General features: G+C 39.5%; 2 protein-coding genes across 2 annotated transcripts; both read right to left on the bottom strand.

The window, feature by feature from the left end:
• Nucleotides 1-4,914: 4,914 nt before the first annotated feature.
• Nucleotides 4,915-10,134, bottom strand: tax1bp3 (Tax1 (human T-cell leukemia virus type I) binding protein 3). Its single transcript, XM_079157756.1, has 4 exons — nucleotides 9,966-10,134; nucleotides 8,380-8,499; nucleotides 6,943-7,020; nucleotides 4,915-6,765 (listed from the first exon to the last, which is right to left on the bottom strand). The coding sequence occupies exons 1-4, from the start codon at nucleotides 9,996-9,998 to the stop codon at nucleotides 6,616-6,618; spliced, it is 381 nt and encodes a 126-aa protein (XP_079013882.1). The 5' UTR covers nucleotides 9,999-10,134; the 3' UTR covers nucleotides 4,915-6,615.
• Nucleotides 10,135-12,668: 2,534 nt separating this feature from the next.
• On the bottom strand, nucleotides 12,669-17,135 carry hsh2d (hematopoietic SH2 domain containing). Its single transcript, XM_079158357.1, has 6 exons — nucleotides 17,125-17,135; nucleotides 16,413-16,603; nucleotides 15,276-15,365; nucleotides 14,999-15,164; nucleotides 14,530-14,778; nucleotides 12,669-13,978 (listed from the first exon to the last, which is right to left on the bottom strand). The coding sequence occupies exons 2-6, from the start codon at nucleotides 16,538-16,540 to the stop codon at nucleotides 13,526-13,528; spliced, it is 1,086 nt and encodes a 361-aa protein (XP_079014483.1). The 5' UTR covers nucleotides 16,541-16,603; nucleotides 17,125-17,135; the 3' UTR covers nucleotides 12,669-13,525.
• Between the last annotated feature and the right edge of the window lie 215 nt (nucleotides 17,136-17,350).

Genomic DNA, 17,350 nt, shown 5'->3' with positions numbered 1-17,350 from the left:
CACATAACCCCGTTCATGTGATAGTACAACAAGCCACGTTTTGAACAACATATTGACAGTGGGATGTACACAATACAACATCCAGACCAAAATCTTTGGATTTGAAGCAACACTTTTACAAATGGAAATCGGTTTGCTCATCGCGAAGAGTACTCAGGATAATGTCTTCTGAACAGAATTTTTAGGATTCAGTGTTTTTGGAGCTTGACCTACAGTAGCAACATTTATGGTCATGCATTAAACGGTTAAGCTACATGCAAATGCTCTGAAGCTAAACCAAAGTTTAAAGGATATAGCCTTGTTATGTGTGTGCCTTAGCAGTTTTTTCAAAAAGCAAGAAGCAAAACGTAAACAAACTAAAATAAACACACTTAAACATACAAGAAAATAAATAGGGGATAGCAGCATTAAATAGTAGCATTAAAAAACGCTAAGTTAGCAAGCTTAGCTAGCTAGGTGCAGCCGTAACTCACATTAACAATTGTGATATTAATTGAAATGTTGATTTTGGCTAGCAACACGCAGACTGCTTAGCACAAGTTCCCAAATACAAATATCTCAGAGCAGAACGCCACGTTGACATTTAGATAATCAAGCTTTTTCGCTAACGGGTGCTTTAAAGTAACGGACGAAAAGCTAATTGTCGCGGCCAACTTCTCTATGATATAACTTTAACAAGCTACCGGGTCTTCAACAGAAGCGACAACCAAAAAACTATGCAAACACATCACTCAGGAAATTACCTTCTTAGCGGAGTGACGGTATAGAAGCTGTCCAATCGGATCTGAGTATGTAAATTACATTCAAATTTCACCGTTGAACGTCTCACAGTTGGAGTTAAGAGGGAGAGGCGTGAACAGGGGCAAAAGTCAAGATCTCTGACACAACTGCATTTGTTTTTGACCATTCATTTTTAAATTCTCAAATCAAGTTCCCCAAATGTATGGAAGTGCAATACTTAATAGATGGTACCTACGTCCCTTTAATTTATAGTCAGTTGAGCTGCTTGTTCTGTCACAAACCAGTATGCATCAAAATAACTACAATATCATGATAGATAGATAGATAGATAGATAGATAGATAGATAGATAGATAGATAGATAGATAGATAGATAGATAGATAGAAGCAGTCAGCTTTTCTTACAAATGCATGATTAGTTGTTGTTGTTTTTTTTCTTGGGATCCTCTTATGAAAATGCATTAACGACATGAAACTTTCCGCAATAGAAAGAAAAGATAGTCAGATACCCTGTTTTCTGCCTTAAGTTGTGTCAAGCCGTCATGAGGAGACAGATCCTTCCGTCTTCACCTGAATGTCCTCCCTGAAGACGCTGCAAAAACAGGAATTCAAACTTTACAACCTACACAACTTTCACTCAAACCGTGTCAGGCTTATCTAGATAGTGATCATTTATTAGCTATACAAAAATGACCAGTTATACAAATTAAATCTTACACACCTCCGCCTGTCCAAGACGCTCCTCACACCAGCATGTGGATGCCTTTCTCTTTCTCCACAACGCAGCCGATAATGAACCAGTGTTGCCCACACACCGAATCTTCTCTCATCAATTTCAGTGCAGTATCTCCCGTTTTACTATCAAGCGGCTTGTGCTCGTCCATGAAGCCTCCGGCGGAGAAGAGCGCCTGGGAGGTCTGCGTGGGAGGAGGAGAGGTTAAGGATGCTTGAGGAGAGAAAAAAAAAAATACAGATAAACCACCTGCTGCCTATGTGAAATAATCTTAATAAACTGCTTTCTTAATGGATTTTATATTTAGATAAATGTGAGAAAAGAAACAGCCACTTTATAATAACGTGTATTAACTACACATAGATAGTATCACCCATCCTGCTTATTAAACGCTGGCTTTGGGTCCTGAGGGAGCCTGTAGTATAAACACACAGTAGTACTCATTGCTCGCTCACTCACTGCTCTGAACCACTCTGGGGAATTCATGCATTTGTAACCCTTTGGCAGCCAGCCTTCCACTCTAACACCCACTCATCATGTTCACGTTCACAAATGTTGCATTGCAATGAAACCTACCACGAACTCGAAAAAAAGCTGCACCATATTTGTGTTTTTTTTTTATTAACACACATATTCAAACTGTCTATCTTGAAGAGGAGAGGAAGAGCAGGTTACAGGTAAATACCAGCAGGTTTTTGTACAAACAGACAAACAAGCAGAACAAACCCCTGTGGGGTAAATATACAAACGGAAATGTGATGTCCTTGTGGGGTTTCCGGGATACTTTGAAAAGGAAGTTCTGCAGATGTCCTGAAGCATTATAAGAATGTGACATTTTGGGGGGGAAAAGTTACTGAATGAAGATACTTGCATAAAAGAATAATGACAGTATGCGTCTTCTTGTTCCAAAGCTTCAGAGCAGTTGAGATTGAACCACATCCACAAGGTCCATTTTGAAGCTGTTCCTGAGCTTTCCATTCAAATTACAAGATCTTCCTCAGCCGATGACGTCGCGCAGTTGTTGTGGAACTACAGACGTTAAAGTGTCAATTTGTCTGAGCACTTTAAGGACTTCTTGTCGACATTGGCTTAAAAGACAACTTATTAAATTCCAGTTGCGGAAGGAAGATCATGTAATAAGACCGAAAGCTCCAGAACAGCTGCTCAACTTGTGATGAGATAGTAAGCAACAACAGACAAGACGTCCTCAGAGAGCTCGGAAAAAAATTGAAATTGGAAAATCTGAAATGCCATGAAAGCTGAACTGAAGAACGTTGTCTGATACAATCGAAAGCTACAGAACAGCTACTAAATGGACCTTGCGTTGAGATGGTTCAGTCAATGCATATTTGATATCATTGGAAATTAAAAGTTCTGTAGATTTGAACAATATACTCTGCAACAGCATCACACTTCTCTGCTCTTCATTAACAGAATTAAAACACACCGATAACCTCCGCATGCCGGTACATTCACCGCAAACATTCAGCAAAACCCTTTATTGCACCCGACACGCAGATGACTGTGAGGCGGTGGACTTCCCTCTGGTTGCAATCTGGTGCCGGACCAAAGTGATAGCAGCAGATTGCATCGCCATGGCAACACAATTATGCTGCCATAACGTGGGAGGCAAGGATCACGTATGATCCGCGGTTAGATAGTGTAATTATTCACACGCCTACAGGAAGGAACATTTATCTCTGCGTTATCTTTTTTTTGCATGCTTCTGGTGCAAAATATCAACTGTTTTGTTTAGGCTTGATGCGAGTTTCGCAGTTGAGTTCATAAATGGTTTGATAACTAATAATCTAAGTAAGAGTATCTGTAAATCCTGGTGAAATGATAACACACCAGTTCGTCCTGGTCATTGCTCCCACTTATAGCTGCCCATTAGTTACCTAGCAACATGCAATGTGTACATGTTGTGGTATTGGTGAGTACCGGCCAAGATGTTTGTGCATCCACTTTATTGTGTCATATAATAGTATGATGCCCAGGCAGGTGGAATGGAGCATGCTTCCCTCTGGCCCAGGCACAAAAAATAACGTACACACACACACACACACACACACACACACACACACACACACACACACACACACACACACACACACACACACACACACACACACACACACACACACACACACACACACACACACACACACACACACACACACACACACACACACACACGGTTTGCTCATCAATTATTTCTCAAAGGGGGATATTAGCACAGCGTTGCCCTAAATCGACCCTCTCCCATGATGTGAAACAGACCAGGTGTTATTTTAAGACTTTAAAAAACATTACGCAGCAAATTCAGCTCAGCCATGTTTGGGCGTCAGAAAAGAGATAATAGTATGCGACTAGGTTTGGAATATACGGAGAAAATCAAACAGCACAATATTTTTGACAAAATACTTTATCAATATTGCGACGATGCTGGTGCTTCATCAAGGTATTTACACAATGAGATTTTTGATAATAATTAGCAATGGGGATAAAAAGGCAAATGATGGAACAGCTGGTAAGTTGAGCTGGTAATGAGTCTGGTAAGTTGTGTAGGAAGACAACACATATTACGACATCCAAAATCTAACACCATATCTAATCGATATCACAATATTAATTCAAATATTAATATATTGCTCAGCCCTATATGCTACTTTACATCGTATACCACCTGCCATCACGAAGCAAATAATTAACTTGATCAGTACAATTACAAGCTGCAGTTGCCTTTATCAAATCAAATATGATGAAATACGTTGAGAAACTGAATCCGTTTCTAATTTGATTGTTCTTTCAGTTCAACTGCAGTTACTTAAGGGAGAAAATTGAGTTCAAGCTAAAAGCCCAAATCAAAATGCACTGGTGCAGCACATTAAAATCAGCTTTTTTTTTCATAGTGAGTCCCATTTTGCCAATAGCTTTTCTAATTTCGCAGCATCGTGGACTGTTTTTCCCAGTGTCCTCAGTTTAAAAGCGAGTGATTGATTCCATGCTCACATATTCAAGAGATGAAAGTAGAGATTGCTCTCTGTATCAAAATGCCTCGGTAAACACAGAAAGGTCAGGGAATAGATTCTTCACTTTGAAATGTCAGATGATTACTTTATAACGGGCGACATGAAGCTATTTGAAGGGCCTGTAAGATAAAAAAAAGGCTTTTGCAGCGTGAAGAGGGGTAAAAAAATAGACTGTTGTGTGATCGTATGTTATTGGTGCTTTATCAATAAAAAGGTAGAGAAGAATATTTAGCGTTCAGTCTTTTAATATCTGAGAAAAATTCATATAATAAACTGGATACAATCAAATGCAAAACGTTTGTGCTCTGCTGGTATAGTTCACATTTACATGTCTGATATAATTCATACAGGAAATACTACTAGGGATTTGTCTCATGTTGTACACTCATCTCTAAATGCATCATTGAAATTCTGTAAAGCAGTGGTTCCCAACATGGGGGTCATTCAACACAAAATATATATACCACTAGTATAACAATAAAAAGAGCCAATAAGATCACCCAAGGTTATACGTTTAGTGTTGCAACTTTCTTTTTTTTTTCAGTACTGTAAAATTTCAAAACCAACATATTGTCAATCTTTGTTAGTATTAATCACTCATCTGCTATTAATGCAGTACGTATCAGAGGCAGTAAATCATTGTGTTGCAGAAAATAGAAAAAACAAATCGGTTCATTAAACGTATTAAATATTAATGTAAGGCTGCTGTGCACATTCCCAGTCATCAAACATTCGCTCTTGCTTGGTTCATGTTTGTGTCGACTTGGACTTTTGGTCATCGACAATAAACAACTGAATGTAGCTGAATCCAGTGTGAAACTAGTGGGTTCACGTGTATCAAAACAGCAAATGACCAACTTCCCCTTGCTGAACCTGATAAAAGATGAAACACTTGAAAGTGAATATATTGCAAATGATCAGAGAAAAATAATCCAGAAGTAGGTCCAGCTTGTGGAATGTTGTTTGTATGAGACATAATTAGTGTAACTTGGAAGAAGAAAATGAGCATTTTGAACTGTGTTGTTACTTTAGCAGACGCACACACAGAGAGATGTTACTTATTGTTATAGACATAAAAAAAACAAATAGAACAGAAAGATGCATCTGTAAAAGAATAATTAGTGAAAAAACATCAGTATGAATTAAATCATTGTGCATACAGGTATATGGTTTGTTGTATAGAATACTGTACCATTAGCTAGAAAAAAGAAAAAGATTACAAATATTAATTTACATATTTTGGATCACTTTACAGTAGCCCTGGCATTTACTTTGGCATTCGGTGCTGTAATCAGTCAAATGAGATGAAACCCTGACCATTAATGACACAATCAACACCAATGAACATTCTTACCGGATCCAAACCATCAAGACCAACTTTAGTCGGCTGTCGGCAAAAAGGATCAAAGAGTAGTGTATCATGTGTATAAAAAGCGTGTATCAAGCACGGATTTGAGGACATTTGGCAAATATATCCAAAGTGAGAACGAATAATCAAGAATGCTGTGATATAATCAATTTAGAATGAATGTGTAGAAGAGCGATATGGAAGCATTGTTTTATGAAAAGGTCTTCAAAAAACTCATTATTATTATTATCATGTTATTATAATGAATATCTGCATGAACTGTTAAATCTTTTTGAATCCTTAATAATACTTTAACAATTTGAAAGTTGGTAAAAATGTACATTTTGCTCAAGATGTGTCAAAATGGTAAGTTCTGGAACACTATAACTGGATGCCAAAAGTAGATCTAAAGACTCAAGAAAATCAAATCTGAAAATCAGATTAGCATTAAATGTACTTGAGTCCTGTAGATCGCTTCGTATTTCAGAAGGAAATGCTACAAAGATATATGAAAAGTAAAGCAGATCACTTCAGGTGAGTGTGAGTGTGTATGGACGGAACACCCTCTCATTGTCCAATGACTGTACTGTGCAGATTCAGGCATCTGACCTCGATATTAAATGATCTAATGTGGTCTGCGTAATATCTTTGCATTGACGTAGTTATAAAGGCCACGGTGACACCATCATCTGAATGTGTGGGAGTCTCAGTATACGAGTGTGTTGGGTCCTTAGCATCAGTCTGTGATTGTAAGTAGTGTCATTACTGTCTGGGGTAACTGCACATCGAATGTTTGACAGCTTCCTCCAAAGACTTCCTGGTTACCAATAGCCGCACCACGTCCTCATTCTTCTTTGTTAGTCTTTTACGAGCCTGATCGTGGGTCACCATGGTCATATCCCAGCCGTTCACCTGGGAGGAAGAAAGGGACTTTGTGTCAGAGAAGCTGGAGCCATTTTCTCTAATTTAAGATGACTAACAGTGGGACACGGTGAGCACTGCTCCTGGTGCACGGCTCCCATCTTACTCTCTAGTGTACACATGGTGCCATCTAGTGGATCTAGACCAAAGCTCGGTCTCACTGCGCACCTGCATTATCTTGTCTCCCATCCTCAAGCCCGCCTCCTCTGCTGGTCCTCTCTGACTTATCCTGGTCACATAGATGCCCTTTGGAAAACAAAACAGACTCACTGTATTATATGATCACATAGGAATAAATAGATCTAAAACTAAAAAAATAATTAAGAAAAGAGAACCTCAAAACTATGAAATAATAACATTCAACTAAAACAAATAGAATATCGATCTTAATCCTTGGATTATTCTTCTTTCACTGTTAAAAGTATTACTATTAATTCATTCTATTGGTAGCACAAACTAGGGTGTGGTTTGGGGACATTCACATGTTGCGTCTAACAACCTAAACAAAGTCAAAACAAAGATAAATGGATTCCCAGCAGTGTAAATCCCTCACAGTAGCTTTACTGCTCGATTTGTCTGTGAAAAAGGTCTTCTGTTAGGCTGACCTTTCAACGGGACGTTGTGATGTCTGTGGACAGAAAGGGTGACGAACGTACTGTGGAGCTGATTGGTTCATTCTTGTCACATGACCTGCGGTGGTCTTGCTTTTTGAGATTTTTCCATCTTGTTGGGTCAACGTGCCCCAAAAACAGGTGAGTCACAACGAATGGATATGAGGGCGTGAAAAAACGCAGCATGGGAAAGTAACACATCGCTTTATTTTTACTTAATTATCTAAATTCAAATAACTTTTAGATAAGAGCACCTGAGAAGCTCTGTGTGACTGTTCCTATAATGATCCTAAACATGTCAAGAATATCTAAAGGAAAGCCTGAAAGGACAAAAAAGGTAGAGGCCAATGTCTTCACGTACTATTTCTCTGTAACAAGGTATCTGAGCCTGCCATCTGTTGGCACATTTACATCTCAGCGAGCAGGTAAGACTTTGTGTAAACCTGCAGTATTCCTTTCTCTGACATCAGCTAGGTGAGTCTGGTTTTTTTCCCACCTGAGGCTGCAGGTAATGTGTTCAGGCATGTACTTCATTTATAGCTCAGCAGAGAGCTGCTTCACACAGGTCAGGGATGTGATCAGGAGAAGAAGAAATGTCAGGTAGGAGGTTATACTATATTAGGATTCAAGCTTTGTGTTCCAAATATGACCCTGGAATCTGGAGAGAATCTGAAAAGTCATATCGCGGAGCCACTTTAACCGCCGTCTCTGCCTGGTGTGAACTACCAAAGTACAACAGGCATCATCATTTTCTGTACTTAATGTTGTATGTAATTCTTTGAGAATGACAAGATTTTGTTTGCAATACTTAAAATATAAATATATTTGACTTAATGAGACGAGCATTAGTTTAACCTTTTACCGTTTGAGTTTGAATAATTCTCTGATATCTAGGAATGTCTCGGTAAATAAAGAAATATTAATGTTGTCGCTATCATCCACTCCCCCAATTGCAGTACATAAGCAGCTGATTGACACAAACACACACACTTACTTTGTCAGACTTGTCATCAGAGAAGGGGTTCTGTCCAGGGTCCTGGTCTATCCCTCCTCCGATGCTGAAGCCCAGGATCAGACTATCTCCATGTCGCAACTTCTGGATCTCAATTCGTTGCTGTTTGACAGAAGAAAATGTTTAATCAAATATCTTTTCATAGGACGTTACCCGGCCAATTTATAAACCCTGACACACAAAACACATTCAGTAGTTTAAAAATATTGATACTGATAAGTCCCTGATCAGGAAACAAGTGGACAGTGGATTTATATAACAGATGATGTGTTGATTTTCAAATGACCGTCGACGGTCAAGTTACCGTCCAGCGAGGCACCGATTTATCCACCACGGACACATGTCAACACATGACAAACGGTGGGTTTCGCAGGCTGCTCTCTAGTGATTGAAGTCCACACTGGAACAGAGACTTCATCAGTGCAGCCCTGCCCTTGACACTGACAAGCAGCTGCAGGCTCACTAACCACCAGATGGATGGATGACTCCCGACAGTAGCGCTCTTCACAACACCCCTCAACACAAAGACTGCCTGTGTGTGTGAGTGTGTGTGGTGATGAATAACCAGACATTCACTGAGTGGTGTGGCTGATACAATGAAGTCTGAGGATGTCTGGAACTCTTAATACAGAGTCATGTCAGAGAGGACTTGCCGGCACTTCAACACACTTTTCTCTCCCAGTACGCCTGAGTGGTAGACCCTTTATCACTCTATCAGCAAAAAAAGGAAACCATTTAACCCTACTTGTTCTATATGTGGACCCAGAGGAGACAGTGTTTAGTTAAATCCTATTAGTATTGAGCATGGGGGATTTATATTAGACCAAAAAACACAATAAGTAAGTTAACCTGCATGCTTTATTAACGCTCTCCTGCACACCACCCCTCACATGCCATCGATGCCACTGGCGAAATCCCTGCTACCAGTCATATCTACCAGCTCTTTGGCTTAATCATAAAGCTCCATTTAAAATCGTGACACATTTCTGCATCATTTGAAGGCATCGCAAAAAAACACAATTCAATCAAACTGCAACTTTATACTCTGCAACTTTGTATTTCAGTCAAAAAAAAAACAAATATTCCTTTGGAAGTCAACCGGAAGACTGAATCACACCGACGGTGACGCCCATGTGTAAGAGAAGTGAACTCTCATTTTGATACATTGTAATGTATGCAGCGTGTAAACATGCACATGTCATAGCCTCTATTGAAGTAAGACTTTCGTACTTCAACATCTTTCTTTGAAAAGTCAGAGAAAACTAGCAGAATAAAGTATTTAACTCTTCCTGTAAGCTCGCTCGCTTTACCGTAAAGGTTAGAATACAGGTGCACCGCGGCTTTAAGGGCGGCTGGTTTAACCGAAGGCGTTGTGTTAGCTTTGTTGTGTAGCACTTCAGCTAAACAAAGAAAGTAACATTACAGTTGCTGTAACTTAGCTAACCGTAAACTAACCGTAGCTAACATTAGTTGGTTAATTCAGAGTTTTGTACCGATACGTTTCGCGTTAACGTCGGACAGAACAATAGAGACCCGTTGAATGGACACAGCCCTAATCCATAACTTACCACAACAACACTCAACGGCTGTCCCGCGGACATGGTGTCGTTACGACGTTGTTTTTTAAGGCAACGAATGTAGAAACTTGCAACAACTATTGTTGTTAAAGTCACAGAAACGAAGTCTCGAGAGTGGGGCAACTTCCCAGATCACTACATGAGTAACTGCAGGCTGATCCCTGGCTGGAAACCAATAGCTCCACAGATAACGTCACCTTAACCCCCCCACGCAGCCTATCCGATCAGCGCGTTTTGAAGCACGGGGCAGGCAGGGGGGGCGGTGTTTAACAGTTGCGCTGTGGCCCCCACTCACGCTGTAAAAACATGTGTTACAAATCCAACTCTCCATGGGGATTGTTGCTCCCCCCTCTCTTGTGTCCCGAGACAAGGCTGGGGTTTCCTTAAAAGGAATGGCAAATAGAGACCTCCATTGTGACTCTGCATACTTCCATCCATCTACTTTACCAAATATTCTGAGAGATAAATAATATCACCAACTAACTCTAACTAACTAACTCTTGAAGGCCCTCAGAACACAGTCGAACATGTGCATTGGTGCACATCATCGATAAGGAAAGTGACTGGATTCACACAGAGCCGTATAAAGAGAGAGCCGTGTCAAAATGCTTGATTGTCACTTGATTCAGGTAGAGTTCAGATAGTTCCAGAAAGTACTTGCTGGGCAATTTGCATGCGTAGATATTGGTAACAATCGGTAAAAACAGAGGGACAGAATTGCGATTTTTGATAGTTATTAGACAATAAATTAATCGATTTACGATATTCATATAGAGCAACGACATAGGTATACATCAATGTTGTGTTTTTCTAAAGTTAATTTAGCTAATATTTAAGTATTAGTAAGTGTCACAGCGAGCGTTATCTGCCTTGTTGACATATTTTATAAAATTCCCTTGTTAAAGGGACAAAGTGAGATTTAGTGACATCTAGTGGTGAGGTTGCAGATTGCAAGCAACAACATACCCCTCCGTTCACCTCTTCCTGTCTAAGCGTGTCTGACTTGACCCTCTGCTAGGGATAGGTATCGTTAGGATTTTATTACTACAAGAAGCTACTCTTATCAATACTCTGTTATTTTTCATGACTAAATATTACTTTTAAAAACACATATAGAATTAAAAACAAAAACAAATAGATTCAGAAAATAATTAAAAGTTATAGACAAAACTAAATATTGTTTCTAGAGCAGCAACAGTCATTTTTACACCAGCAAAGTCGCTATGTAAAGTCATTAATATCTCACTGGAAACAAATCAAAAATAATGGCAATAAATAAATAACATTCCTGAGTGAGGTTTGTAAATAATAATAATGAAGAACACAGATATCAGTTAGTTTATCTTTCCTCCTGTCCTCTGTCCTCCTGGCTGCTTTGTCTCAGGAGAGACGTTTGGTCGTCTAAGATAAACAGACAAACAGCTTTTGTTTTGGCTTGTTTGTAAAAAAAAGATGTAAATGCTTTTGGCCGAGCTTTCGTGCTTTGCTTGTGTAAACATAGCAGCAGTGGATGAGCGACTGCGGTACATTTTCATCTTCAACTCTTCATCTTTCATCTACAGTTACTTTGCATATTTAAACAAAACAAATGTTCACATTGTGACTTTGGTAAACATTTAAATGCAGACTTGAAATGGTTACTTTTACATTGTAAAATCATGTACGTCTGATGTGGTTTACTGCCACTAGATGGTATATTATAGTCTATAATGACACAAGTTGTTTCTAGTAGTTTAGTGTAAGGGCATTGACAACCTTTTCTATTGTTAAAAATATCTAAACTTACTGAAAAATTACTCAATAATTGATCAAATTATTGAAATTAACAAGCAGGTCATTACATCCTTAAAATACTTTTTGGCAAATTTATAGGCAAGGCAAGGCAAAGTGCTTAATATAAAACCATTAAAAACATCAAAACATAAGGCAAAAGAAAAGGAGATTTAAAAACAATTAGGAACATTGATTGAAACATTAAAAACCTAAAAACAGAATAAAAGTTGCAGTGCAGTTTAAGAAATGAAATACAGTAGTAAAATGCAGAAATTATTAATATCCTTGAATCTGGTTCAATTAAAGGCAGCAGAAAACAGAAAAGTCTTGAATCTTGATTTAAAGGACCTGAGGGTCTCAGCAGACCTGCAGCTTTCTGGGACTTTGTTCCAGATATCTGGAGCAGAAAAACTGAACGCTGCTTCTAGTTCTGACTCTGGGAACAGAAAGTAGACCGGTCCCAGATGACACCTTAAGACGTCTGGGATCGGTCTACTTTCTGTTCCGTGTGAGAACATTTACAGTAAAATGACACATAAAAGTCTGGGACAGAAATGGACTGCCGCGTCGATGGGTTCCTGGTCAAATTGGGTCATTACACCAAAACCGCATGCACCCGATCCACTGAATGACTAGTGCATTACATGAAGACATAACATGCAATGACAATAGTGAGAAGGGAAGCTTAAGGGAGGAAGAATAGGAGAGGGGACTGGAGGAACGGCATAGAGACAGAGCAGAAACAGAAATGATGTATACATGTCCAGTATGGGTGAATAAAATGGTGGGTCTCTGATTTGTCATCGTCAAAATCACAAGCCTCTTGTTTTACACCGCAGACAGACGCATAGAATGATATTAATGAAATGCCATGAAACAAGGGACTGCAGAACAGCCATAACAGATTGTTCAAAGGTGATTTAATAGCTGTAACAAAATGAGATGCTTTGTACAGATAGATATATTATCAAGTATTGTACAAATATGAAATATTATTGAGAGCAAATGGTCTAGATGCTTCGTAATAATGATAACAAGGGTCTGACAAAGCCATTTGCAGTAAAAAATGAAATGTGTTTACCCCTTTCAGTGTCCAGAGGCCATGCAAAAGTAAACTTATTTATTTAATTGTTTGTTTATTTTGCAGGGACAATGCACACCAATCAACAGTCAAACTGTAAGTGAGCCAGAGTTAGCCAGAGAGGCTAGTTTTCATCTGCTGTCCCCGGCCAGATGTTTGAAGGCAGCCTAAAATGACGTTTACTCACCTGTTTATTTCTGAAACAAGTATAACCAGCCGTTTCTTCCTGTCATGGTGCAGATAACAGATCTGCACCTGATGCTAAGTCTCCTGTATTCAAAGCAGCTGACATAAACCATGTCATTTCAGATTTACATGCTCAAACTTCCTCCTGCTGCCTCTTCCTACATTACATTACCAGAGAGGCATATAAAAACATTTGACCTGAATTAAAAAGAAGAGGCTGGCTGTTGCTTACGTAGAGTACATTTGCATTACTTCTCCTTATGTAACAATGTTTATCTGTTGAATAAACTAGCAAATAAATAAAAGAGGAAGCACTCAAAATTGGCACTAATTACAGTCACACGGGGACAACAGTTTAACCTTTATAATCCTTTTCGTTACCTTATCCTTTATAATCGTGTACTTGAAGACTGACACAAGCTCCTTATTTAATTCGCAGGATGCTTTTGTCCTGCACCCACTCAGCGTTTGATCCATCTGTACAATGTTTTTCTAAAGTCGCAGTAGTGTATCAGAAGCCTGGAGCGAAAGGTGGCGGTGGAAGGTATTCATAAGGTAACTCTTTATCAGTCAGTCTCACATCAGTGCAGGTGTAGGATAATGGTGGAGCATTGGAGGTCTGCTGCCCTGTGATGTTCTGGTACTCATTGTCAGCGTTTCCACTCCTTTCAGCCGCCTCCATGTTAACCTCTGCGTACTCTTGCACCGTGCTTTTCTTCTTTTGGAACTTCTTCTTGAGGTTCTTCAGGTTGGAGACGACTGACATCTTTGCCTCCTGGTTCTTTGCGGACTGGATGTTGCCGCTGAGGGGGTGCTCAGTGGCTGTAGGTGTGTGGGGACTCTCAGAGACCGTTCTGATACAAGCCTGGCTCTGCTTCAGCGGAGGAACAGAGGTCCGAGCAGGGACCTGAGGAGGCTGGTTGGATGGAGGGTTGTCGGCTGTGCATCTATTTCTGGTCACAGGCTGAAGATCATAAACATGAAACGTACAGCACAGACATTTGTTAGAAAATAAAAAGGGCAGCTTACATTTTAGAGTAAATCTTTAAGTAATGATGTCTAAATAAACAAACATTTTTTAGGAGTTAAATTCAGCTTCATCGGGACTGCGTGGGTGTGTTTTGATCAGATTTGATTGACAGCGGCCTTGCAATGTACGATAACAACCCGCACAACTGTCATCACATTTTGTTTTAAAGTTTGCTTCGAATTTGATTTGTGCACAGAAGTTGTCAAAAGACATTTTCCTGCCCACTTCAAATAAGGGAAAAAAAGCAACAACAGAAACAGAAATATCTCTTGGAAAACAACCAAAACTGTTCAAAGTTTGGGAGAATATCATATGTAATCATGTGTCCTTATGAGACCCTATCAAAAACAGGAAGCTTGTTACAACAAAAACCTTTGAAGTGTCTGGAGAATAACGTTGATCTGACAACATTTGGATATCATGTATTTTCACAAAAGGTTAAAGCACCAGGCAACTTCTAAAAAATAGACTTAGATCACCATTACCAGGGCTGGGAGAGGAAAGAGGACACGTGGAATGTCTTCTTCCAAATTAGGGTAAAGGTTGTTCGGATACCGGACTGCCGCGTTCTTCAAGTCATTAGGTCGAGAAGGAAGGGCAGGGGGGATTTCTTCTTGTGCTGTTGGGTGACCTATTCCGGGATGCAGCGGGTTTGTTGGCAACCAACTTGTGTTCGGGTTAGGATGTCTTTGGGGAAACAGCAACTCTGCATAGTCACTCTTGTCATTCGATGTCTTCAGTGAGATAGATACAGAGAGAGAGAGAGAGAGAGAGAGAGAGAGAGAGAGAGAGAGAAAACAAGTAGTGATTCTTTTCTGTTTACCTGAGGCACAGGTAGCAGGCACATAAGCAAATAGTGTTGTTTTGGATAGGTTACTCAGTTTCAACTCTAAATGCATGCACTGTACAGGTGTCATTCATCTATAGTGTATGACACCTGTATTCGTTCCTCACCTGTCCACAAGGGACAGTCAGCACCTCACTGTAAGGAATGACGGGAGTCCGTCTGTGAAAGTCCACCATGTCCTGCAGACTACGGTGACGCCTGTTCTCCCCTACTATGATGTAATGGCCGTCCCCCACTGCATCGATCATGAAATGTCTGCAGCGGTCCTCAGCACTGAGGTGTCAAAGAGATAGAAAGGAAAGGATGTGTGAAAAAGAGTGACCAGGGCAGGGCTTTGGACCGTCGCACCGAATGTGTGAGTGTGAAATGTGAAAAATAGCTCACCGGTAAGAGAGAGAGTAGCCAATCCTGCTCTCACTGACTCTGATGAGGAAGTAGCCAGAAGGCTTGGACATTAGCAGTTCCTCTGCCACACTGCACACAAAAATGTATGCAAATTGTCACAAAACAAAAACAAGAAAAACGTTCACACACACACACACGTACTTTAATCTTTAAATGATCTAGCATGTGAACTGGAGCTGGAATCAGTATGCTGTGAAAATCTCCCTGGGAATTCATCGTCTTAAGATCTGTATGAAACAAAATGTTCTTACCGTACATGGATTTATCATTTAAAAAGAACAGTCTATTAAAAACAGCAGTGCATTTTAGTCTGGTCAGTAAAGTAAACAGATGGAGTACACGATGCCTATTAATAGTTATGCTGTGTCATCCATTATTCAAAGTTGGGAATGTGTACACTGGGTGTGGAGGAAGAGAAAAATCCAAGTACAAATATGCTTAATTATTATAAAAGTAAAGGTTACCATTCAAGAGGCTACTTAGCTGATACATCTGTGACTCATGTGCGTCATACATAAGTGTGTATAATCAATGTTTTGTCCTTGTACCTGTAGATCAAGGATGCATGCTCTAGGTTTGCTTGTTTGTTTTGCTTGTTGTCGAAAAAATGAAAGACACATCTCTGTTTTCACTCAAAATGCTTCCAACTCCAGTTATGTTTTTTTGTGTTTTTGATGTTTACCATCATTTAAAGGAGCAAATGCTTTTATGAGGGTTGAGAATAATAGTGACCCTTTATCTTTATGTGGTTGCCAAGAACTTCCTGAAAAGTCTTTTTTACTTCCTGAAAAAGGGAAATTTTTGACATTTAGACTTTGTTTAGGCGTATATGTTCCTTCCTTACTCTTAGTCCTACTTTTGCTGTGTTGATCACTTGCTCTAGACATTATAACCTGACATTAATAATGTATATGAAGCAGAGGCACAACATGACACATCCTAGACATTTACATGCCTATATACTTCAGCAATTCACTAAAAATAATCCCTGCATGCTGGAACAGAACACTTATATCTTTGTCGTGCACAGGTTTTCAAAACATGGCTCGTCACATTCCTCCCTGTCTGCCATTCACTGCTACAGATGGCGGACAGTGATATACTTTGAGAACTTACTTCCTGGAAATGATCCCATGAAACCATTCTGGGATGACGCCGTTCCTGATCACAAACCGGTGCTGGGACTCTGTGAACCAGGTGATAGGATCATGCTGTGCTTGTGACGACTGACTCCACTCCATCATCCCGGGAAACAGCTCATTTAATCCTTTGTTGGGTCTGTTGGAAAATTCACGGAGGACAAAAACCTGCAAATGCGTTATTTACAGCTCATTTGAGTTATTACATAAGATACAGGTACATAGAGTGCATACATAGAATACAAACCCCATACAGATATATGAGCTGCCAGTAAACAAAGATTTGCATTTAGGCTAATGTGCCATTGATAACGAGCAGATTACGCAATCAAATGACAGTGATGTGATCTTTTTCTTTTTCTATGCTCTTTGTTCCTCTTTCAATAACACATAACTGAAGGAAAAGCTATGGCGTGACGTACTGTGAACATCGTTCTACAGTTGAACTTTTACTTAAAAAGAAACCCCAAAATACTTTTTTGTGTTTACAACACAAAAGCTATTTTCACCACTTTAACTTGTAATACAGTTTAATTATGGAAGAAGCCAAAACAGCTTTGATGTAAGTTTATCAAATGAATTTAAAATGTGTATAATGAAAACTCAAATGAGAAAAAAATGACCCTGTATTTGCAAATAAAACTCAGAGAGTTCTACGTTAAACATAGCTCACAGCAAACGTTACTCACCTATACTCGGGCAGCTCCGTGATAAAAATGACAGAGCAGATCTCAGTCACCTGATGACACTTGTCTGGGGGCGGAGGCAAAACACACACCTTTTGTGAGTAGCTGTTTACCAGTCACACTTAGAGAGAACACTACAAAATGTAGCTAAAATTAGAAAGCGACATTGTCGTAACAAATTATTAAACGGTCCTTTATATGGTCAGACAGAAGATAAACACGTATCTTT

This window comes from Pholis gunnellus (genome assembly GCF_910591455.1).
Source record: "Pholis gunnellus genome assembly, chromosome: 4".
NCBI classification, from domain to species: domain Eukaryota; kingdom Metazoa; phylum Chordata; class Actinopteri; order Perciformes; family Pholidae; genus Pholis; species Pholis gunnellus.
This window is presented reverse-complemented; position numbering and strand designations above follow the sequence as displayed.

Excerpts from the sequence above, each read along its gene's own strand:
- tax1bp3 (XM_079157756.1), bottom strand. The coding sequence starts at position 9,998 with ATGTCCGCGGGACAGCCGTTGAGTGTTGTTGTG. Across the intron at positions 8,500-9,965 it reads AGCCGTTGAGTGTTGTTGTG|CAACGAATTGAGATCCAGAA; the intron begins GTAAGTTATGGA and ends TCTGTCAAACAG. Across the intron at positions 6,766-6,942 it reads TGGGAGACAAGATAATGCAG|GTGAACGGCTGGGATATGAC; the intron begins GTGCGCAGTGAG and ends TCTTCCTCCCAG.
- hsh2d (XM_079158357.1), bottom strand. The coding sequence starts at position 16,540 with ATGATGGAGTGGAGTCAGTCGTCACAAGCACAGCATGATCCTATCACC. Across the intron at positions 14,779-14,998 it reads TGACTGTCCCTTGTGGACAG|ACATCGAATGACAAGAGTGA; the intron begins GTGAGGAACGAA and ends ATCTCACTGAAG. Across the intron at positions 13,979-14,529 it reads TCTTTCCTCTCCCAGCCCTG|CCTGTGACCAGAAATAGATG; the intron begins GTAATGGTGATC and ends TATGATCTTCAG.